The 9245-nt window shown below is 36.5% G+C and overlaps 1 protein-coding gene across 1 annotated transcript; it reads left to right on the top strand.

Annotated features, from left to right (window-relative positions):
• Nucleotides 1-434: 434 nt before the first annotated feature.
• Nucleotides 435-1382, top strand: LOC101723899 (olfactory receptor 2G3). Its single transcript, XM_004841190.2, has one exon. The coding sequence runs from the start codon at nt 435-437 to the stop codon at nt 1380-1382; it is 948 nt and encodes a 315-aa protein (XP_004841247.2).
• The last annotated feature ends 7863 nt before the right edge of the window (nt 1383-9245 follow it).

The raw sequence follows: 9245 nt of genomic DNA, 5'->3' as shown, positions 1-9245 counted from the left end.
TGAGAGAGAGCAGAATGGGCTCTCCATGGTGGAGAGGGAAAGGAGATATTTAATAGGTATGAGATAGGTTAACAAGGTGAAAAGATTCAGAAAATGGGTGGTGGTGATGGTGTTACAAAATTATCACTGTACTTAATTGCACTGAACTAAATTGGCAAGTAATAAGGTAACTGCATAGGTAACGTAATAAATTTTATGTATTGTGGATATTACCATAAGTAAAATAGAACAAAATAAAAAAAGAGAGGTCTGTCTTAAATAATCTCTATTAGAGGCCTTCTTCTGGACAAAAAAATAGTTCATAGAGTCAAGTGAACCTATTATGTATAAAAGCATACAAAAATAATACCAGTGAGGAAAGAAAAGAAAAAAACCTCATATTTATTCTCAAAACATGTCCATTTCCTTCCAGCCATATAATAGAGACAGATGCCATGGAAAGGGGAAACATGAGCTTTCCCAACACTTTTGTCCTGCTGGGCTTCTCAGAGTTTCCATGGCTAGAGAGGCCCCTCTTTGCAGTGGTCCTGGTCTCCTACCTCCTCAGCCTGGTGGGTAACAGCTCCATCATCCTCCTCTCCCTAGTGGACCCCAGACTCCAGACACCCATGTACTTCTTCTTGGATAACCTCTCTCTGCTGGACCTATGTATCACCTGCACCACTGTGCCGCAGCTGCTGGCCAACCTGTGGAGATCAGGAAAGACCATTACTTCCTGGGGCTGCATCACACAGAGCTATCTATTTGGCTTGGCAGCCAGCACTGAATGTGTCTTGTTGGCCATGATGGCCATTGACCGCTATGTGGCCATCTGCTGGCCCCTCCAGTACACTCTCATCATGCGTCCCTGGGTATGTGTGCAGATGGCAGCTACCTCCTGGTCCAGTGGCCTCACCAATGCTCTGCTCCAAGCCACACTCATGCTCCAGCTCCCCTTCTGTGGGCACCACACCCTGGACCACTTCTTCTGTGAAGTGCCTGTGCTCATCAAGCTAGCCTGTGGGGACACCTCTGCTAATGAGCAGGCCATCACATTTGCAACCATTCCATTTGGAATGGTGGCTCCACTGATGATGGTCATCTCCTACATCTTTATTGCTAGGGCTGTACTTAAGCTACCTTCAGCTGAAGGAAGGCAAAAGGCACTCAGCACCTGCAGTTCCCACTTGTTGGTGGTAACTCTGTACTTTGCACCTGGCATGTACATGTACCTCCAGCCTTCATCCAAGACTTCCCAAGCCAAGTTCATGTCCTTTTTCTGCTGCATTATCACACCACTGCTCAATCCACTCATCTACACCCTGAGAAACAAGGATGTGCAGACAGCGTGGAAAAGGATCCTGAAATCCCAGGGCAGAGTGAAGTCTCTAAAAGCCAGATGATCCCTGTATGTCTCCTGAGCAATCACAGGCACATATAAGTAAGCAGAATTATTACACCTGCTTTTCCAAAAGAACATTCATGAGCTTCAAGAAAGAGTTCCCAGTTTTCAATGTTAGTCACCTCAATGACTGGAAAAACTCCTGGGATCAGTATATTTTATCATATTTCATCTCATAGACAACCATGGTCCTTTACTAAACCCTTCATATGTGTCTGGTCTCTAAAGAGAGAATGTGCAACATAGTCCATACATCTTTGGCTGGTTAGTAAAAAGTTCTTTCTTTCTTTCTTTCTTTCTTTCTTTCTTTCTTTCTTTTCTTTCATTCTACTTTCTTTCTTTCTTTCTACATTTCTCTCTTTATTTCTCTGTTTCTTTCTTTCCATCCTTCCTTTCTTTTTTTGTTTTGTTATTTTATTGGTACATTTTAGGTACACAATTCATTTACATTTATCATTGGGTGTTTATACCTGTACATGATATATCTTGGTTCTTGTTTTTTCCCCATTTACCTGTGCACCCTTCACCCCCTCCAACCTTCCCTATTTACATAGAGATCATTTCCATTTTTTTCTTTTCTCATAGTCTTTCCTTTCCCACCTTTCCTTTCCCCTTCCCCTCCCTTCACCCCTTCACCTTTGGACCTTTTTCCTATTTCAAATGATCAATTATTCATTTTAATCATTTTAACCCTTGTTTACACTATCAGTTTCTCACACTAGAGAAACTACTCGGTATTTACATGTGTGTCCTATTTATTTCACTTAAGAGTATGGCCTCAATATGCATCCATTTAGCTATAAATGTCTCTAGTTTTTCATTCTTTATGGCTGAGTAGTACTCCGTTTTATTAAAAACCCACATTTTCTTTATCCAGTTTCCAGTTGATGGGCACTTGAGCTGCTTCCAAGCTTTAGCTATTACAAACTGTGCTACTATGAACATGGGTGCACATATATCACTGTGTTATGATTCTTTTAGATCTTTTGGGAAGATACCCAGTGGGGGAATAGCTGGGTCAAATGGGACCTCTACTCCTGGTTCTTTGAGGTATCTCCATACTGATTTCCACAGTGGTTGAACCAGTCTGCACTCCCACCAGCAATGGAGAAGGGTTCCTTTCTCCCCACACCCCACCAGCGTTTGTTATTGGTTGATTTCTTGATAGCAGCCATTCTTTGTGGGGTGAGGTGGAATCTCAGTGTTGTTTTCATCTGCATGTCTCAAATGACCAGTGACGTTGAACATTTTTTCATATATTTATTTGCAGCTTTTACTTCTTTGTCTGAGAAATGTCTGCTCATTTCAGATGCCCATTTTTGAATTGGGTCTTTGAATTTGGGGGGTCTGATTTTTTTCATTTCTTTATATATTCTAAATAGTAGTTCTTTGTCTGAGGTACAGCTGCTAAAATTTTTTTCCAATATTGTAGGTTGTTAGCTCTCTTGGTAATTTCTTTTGGGCTGAGGATTTAGCTCAGTGGTTTCTTTGTCTGCTGCCCAAGCACAAGGACCTGAATTTGATCCCCAGCAACAAAAACAACAACAACAACAACAACAAAAATCCTTCCTTTATCATAATTATTTCCATGTACTAGTTGCACACAATTATAGTTTTCATTGTGACTCTTTCTTGATGCATGTTATTGCATGTCACATCCATCCTCCATATTCCCCCTGCTTAGACTTCATATTGGCACCTTTGCCTTCCCTAATAGTCCCTCTTCTATCATGTTATCTCCCCCACCTTGATTCTATGTATGACAAGAAATGTCATGTTTGGCTTTCAGTGTCTGTCTTGATTTTCTTAGAATAATGATCTTCAAGTCCATGAATTTTCCTGAAAATGACATGAGTTTGCTTTCCTTTATTATTGAATAATATTTCATTGTATATGTATATATATATATATGTATATATATATATATATATATATAACTTTTTCTTTATCCTTCATCCAGTGATGTGCTTCTATGTTGATTTCATAACTTTGCTACTGTGACTAACAGCACAATAAATATTGGTATTTAAGTATTTGTATTGTATTCTGACTTTAATCACTTTGGATAATTTAACATGGAATGATATACTACATCTTATGTATCCTCTGTTTTTAGTCTTATGTTTTTAAAGGAATCTCCATACTGATTTCATAGTGGCTGTGTAGTTTACATTCCCACCAGCAATGTGTAAGGGTTAAAATAAATCAACCTCAAGTAAATGTAAATGAATTGAAATTATACCCTGCATATTATCAGACCATAGCAGAGTGAAGTTAGAAATAAACAACAAAAGAAAATACAAAAATTATGCAAATGTAAGGAAACTAAACAATATACTCTGAACTAAACAATGAGTCACAAGAGAAATTAAAGAAGAAAAAGATATTTCCCAGAACTAAATGATAATGCATGTATAACAGTCCAGAACTTATGAGACACAACAAAAGCAGTCCCAAGCGGGAAGTTTATAGCTGTGAATGTCTGCATCACAAAAACGGAGTGAGCCCCCCAAAATAAACTAATTATGCACCTCAAGATTCTAGAAAAGCAAGAACAATCCAAACCTAATGCTAATACAAGGAATGAAATTATAAAGACCAGAAAGAGATCAGTGAAATTGGGCTGAAAAAAAAAAAGAATTAATGCATTAAAGAACTGGTTCTTCAAAAACAAAAGCAACAATAGACAAACCCTTAGGCAATCTAACTAAAAAAAGAGAAAAGACCGAAATTAATACAATCATAAATGAAATGGGTGAAATCACAATGGACACTGCAAAACAACAACAAAAACAACAACAAAAAAACATTATCAACATCTACTTCACAAACGTATACACCAACAAACTGGAGAATTCAGAAGTAATGGATAGTTACCAAGATACATACAAATTTCCAAAATTAAACCAATAAGTTTTAGAAACCCTGAATAACCCAGTAAAATTAAAGCAATAAAATTAAACAAAATTTAAAAATAAAATTAGAGCAGTAATAAATCGTCCACCAAGAAAATACCACATCCAGATAGGTTTACTACTGAATTGACAAAAACTTCAGGGAAGTTCTAACACCAATATTCCTCAAGATTTTTAATGAAATTGTAAGGTAAGTGTACCACAAAGTCATTCCTGGGAGGTATCATTACCCTGATTCCAAAACCAGACAGGGATTCAACTAAAAAGAGAACTATATTCCCATATCATTAGTGAGTAGAATTGCAAAAATCCTCAACAAGATACTGGGAAACTAAATGCAATGAATCATCAAGAAGAGTAGGCTTCATCCCGGAGATACAAGGATGGTTCAACATATACATGTTGACCAATAAATGTGATTCACCTCATAAACAGAGACAAGGATAAAAATCACATGATCATTTCAATACACACATTAAAAAGCCTTTAATGAAATACAGCTTTTTATGATTAAAAATATTGAAGAAAATAGCTAAGGTGATAGTTAACTGAGTGTGTTCACTTGAGTAAGAAACACCCAACTACATTGTCTCAGCATACTTCTGGGTGTGGAAGACTCACCCGAGGAAGGATTATCACCAGATAAAAGGGAAATAGCCTCTAGTCTTTGCCTTTACCTTGGATGACATCTCCCGGCTTCCAGTGCAGCCTTTTCAGCCTCCAGCACAGACACTTTTCTTCCCTGATATGGATTCCCATGGGACATTCCAATGAGCTCCAGCCTTTGAAGGGATCCTTCAAGTCTCCAGCATGCAGAAGGCCCTTTAGTGCTCTTCCACACCCAACTCTGTGAGCAGCCATTGTAAGCCAAGCTTGTAAATTCTTATATACCTTTATATCTTGCACAAAATCCATTTCCCTAGTAAGCAGTACTTCGTACAAGTATAAAAGGACATTATCTCAACCTGATCAAAGCTATTGATGACAAATATACTGCCAAAATCATATTAAATAGGAATATTGTTACTAGTATATGTATACTGGTACAACCACTATGGAAATCACTGCAGAAAATTCATTTGGCCAAGGTATTCCACTGCTAGATATCTTCTTAAAAGAATTATATTCATTATTCTACAGTAATACAGAAATATCCATGTTTATAGGAGCACAATTCATGATAGCTAAATATTGGAAGCAGCCTATATGTCCACTGACAGATGAATGGATTTAGAAAGTATAATATTTGTACACAATGTAGTACTGCTCTGCTATAAAGAAAGAAACTGGCTCATTTGTAAGAAAATGGATGTACCTTAAGTGCATAATGTCAATTTAAATAAATCAGACACACAAGTTCAAATATCACATTGTTTCTCTTATATGAGATATCCAGAGTAAAAATAGAGATAATATGGAAGTAGAGAGATAGATCTTTCCAAGAGGGGACATGGATTAGAAATGGAGGGAGAAGAGAGGTAGGGGAGTCACAGGGGATGCAAAGCAGAATTGCGGTGAATTATAAACGTGTAACAACTCCAAACAAGGAAAGTAAACATTATGTACTGCAAACATGCACAAATAGGCAAGAGGATCAAGATTTGGGAGTTGAGAAGGGGAAAAGACAAAAAATAATAAATGTCCTAATCCAAGCACTTGAGAGTTATTTCCACTCCTATATCTTCTTCAACTTCTTTCTTCAGTGATTTATAATTGTCACTAGAGAGACATTTAACATCATTTGGTAAATTTATTCTTAATATTTTAGTGTATGTGTGCCCACGTGTGTGTGCATGTATGTGTGTGTCTATTGTGAGTGAAATTTTTGACTATTTTCTTTCTCAGTAATTTTGTAATTAATATATCAGAAACTGATACATTTTGTATATCGACACTGTTTCCTATTACTCTGCCAAATTTATACATCTAAAAGACATTCAGTGGACTCCACAGTTTTTAACTATAGAATCATGTTATCTGCAATCTGGGATAATTTGACCTTGTCATTTCCTGCTTGTGTCCCTTTTACTTCCCTCTCTCATATAATTGCTCAGGCTAAAGTTTCCAGTATTACACTAAATAAGAGTAATGAGAGTGGAGCTCTCCAGAAATCAGTGACTAAAGAAGTAGATAAAATATTTTAGGAGAATAAAGAACATGTACATGGACCTAGAATGGAAAGAAAACAAAAAATCCAGATTGTCTAAAAACTTGTGAGAAACCTAATCCATGAATTTTCAGAAACAGTGGAAGATATAAGATCTAAGTATATGCAGGGTGGACGGTGGAATGCCTTTCTATTCAATGTAAATAAATGACCATATCTAAATATAGACCTAGCATTTTTGAATAGTAGAAAAAGTTGTAACCTAGATAGAAATACCATCTAGGAAACATAAGGCCAGATAATTCCTTATAAAGATAATTATTTTATGGGAATAAAGGATCCCAGAAAAGAGTAAAAGGACAGGTTTCCTGAGTGCTTTTTAAAAAACTTCTGCTAAAAGAATTCACAAAAGTACATACAGTAAAATCTTGGTTTGGGAGCATAATTTATTCCAGAAACATGCTTGTAAAACAAAGTATTTGTATATCAAAGCAAACTTCCCCATAAGAAATAATGTAAATGCAGGTAATTCATTCCACAATCCAAAAATATTCATATAAAATGATTATAATACTGTCATATAACAAAAATAATAAAGAAAATAAAAATAAATAAATTAACCTGCACTTAACTCTGAAAACCTTCATAGCTGGTGTGAGGGGGACAAGAGAGAGGAGGTTTATTGTGTAGGATGACTTTCACTATCACTAAGAGAATCACTGCTATTGACTCAATGGAATCTTTTTCTTTTCATGCAACTTTAACAAGAAATCTATTCAATGACACTTTTGCCTCCTTTTGAGGATTTTGCAGAAATGTGATGTTGCATTGTCATTAAACAGATTCATTTCTCACACTACTACAGCCTTATTTGGGTGGTACTTTTCTACACAATTTTATACTGTTTACCACATTTTAAACCTCTCCCTAATCTCATTAGAAGTGAGCAATTCCTCTGCCTTTCTTTTTCTTCTCCTCCTCTGTAGATGAGATCTCCTCCCTAAGTTGTTACTGTTAAGAGATGATGACCCACAATCCCAGTGAAGAGGGAGAGAGAGAGAGAGAGAGAGAGAGAAACCTAATGGAACATAATGGCTCAGTTGTGGTCATATGACATTCAGTGTCATGTACTACTTGTATTGCAAGACTACGCTCATTTATCAAGTATAATTTATTAGAAATAATTACTCATCTTTCAGAATACTCAAAACAATTTATTCACAATCCAAGATTTTATTGTACTTTCTTGATCATTTTTAGATTAGCTTCAACAAATATTTTTAAAATAGGACAGTTTAAAAGGAATATGTTCGAGTAGACATTTTCATATAATTCTTTAACATTTAATGAATGTTTCAAACTATAGTAGTACATGTTGATGGGGTGCAAAGTGAAGTTGTAATTTTTAAATACAAATCAAGTCAATGAACTCATCTAGCATCCCAAACACATGACGTCTTCATAAGGAGAATTTTCAAGACCCACCCTCCCAGCAATTGTGAGCTGTGTGTCTCTGCAGAAAAACTTAAGCTCACTGTGTTGGAGAGAGCTCTGCACACACAGTCACTGTGACACCATTCACAACAGCCAAGGTATGGAGTAAAACTAATTGTCCATAATGAGTCAATGGTTAAGAAAATGCAGTTTATATACACAATAGAATGCTATTGATCCTTTAAACAAGATTCTTTTTTTCATTTGCCACAAATGGGATGGATTTGGAGAACACTGTACCAAGTGAAATAAATTAAACATAGAGGGAGAAACACTGAGTATTGTCCCTCCTGTGTGGACTAAAGCCATTCCACTGACAGGATTACAGTTTCGGTTGCCAGAGACCGGAGATTGAGTGAAATGAGAAGACAAAATTAAAAGAGTAAAGAGATTCACTTAGCTGGAAAAATTAGTTTAGAGTTTTTTAAAGTATCTACTCCACATCCTGTGTTTAAGTATATTTTCATAGAAGTCTGGAGCTGAATGTTTGGTATGTTCAGTTTCTGGAATTCTCTCTGAATTAACTGCATGGGTATATTCAGAATCAATTTCCAAGTTAATCAGGTTGAAAAGACTTACCTTTGATCTAAAATCATCTATATTTTTATTAAATAAATCTGTGAAAAAATGCTCCCTTCAACATCTTTCTCAATTATGGAATATAATTCTAAAATAGATATTAACAAAGAGAAAAGAAATAGAGTGAAGTTAACCAAGCAGATCCATAGACAGGGTAGGGTTGGAGGGAGGCATCCAAGCCTCACCATGTTTGTCTCCGAGGGAAGCAGGTGGTACCACCTTCAACATATCTTCCCCATGCCTTCTCTACTCTTTCATAGCACTCTGGGATAAATGGTGCAGTTAAGAATCCTGTATTGATGGGGATTTTTGTTCCAGAGAGGAAATCCTCCTGGCCATATTTGGCATGGATGAAAGGAATGTAAATTTATTATAAGTGAAAGGTGAAAGATAGTGGGAAGGGGGTGGGGAAGGAAACTGGCAGTAGTCTCTGGCTCTCAGACAGTTATGTGAGGAAAGACTGTGGGTGGAGGCTGAAGGACACGTTCCACAGTCTCCCTTCATCATGGTCTCTTGATTTCTATGTGATAAGTGTCATCAGACATTGGCACTTTCCAAAATTGTTTCATTTAAGATGAAAGAATTCGTAAAAATGCACAGAAGATTACATTAAACTTAATGGTTTCTAATCAGGAAGGGAAGTGATCACCAGAGAAGAGGTGACTTTCATGTTAAGAGGACATTCTCACATCCCACTCTCTGATAACAGTTTAATACACAGATCATAAAAGAGACACTGAAAAACCAATAGCAAGAGAAAACTCTGATT

Source organism: Heterocephalus glaber, unplaced genomic scaffold (assembly GCF_053883595.1).
Source record: "Heterocephalus glaber isolate CG9 unplaced genomic scaffold, H.glaber_assembly_v1.0 deba00001673, whole genome shotgun sequence".
NCBI classification, from domain to species: Eukaryota; Metazoa; Chordata; class Mammalia; order Rodentia; family Bathyergidae; genus Heterocephalus; species Heterocephalus glaber.
The sequence above is the reverse complement of the archived record's forward strand: the minus strand, read 5'-3'. Positions and strand labels throughout refer to the sequence as shown.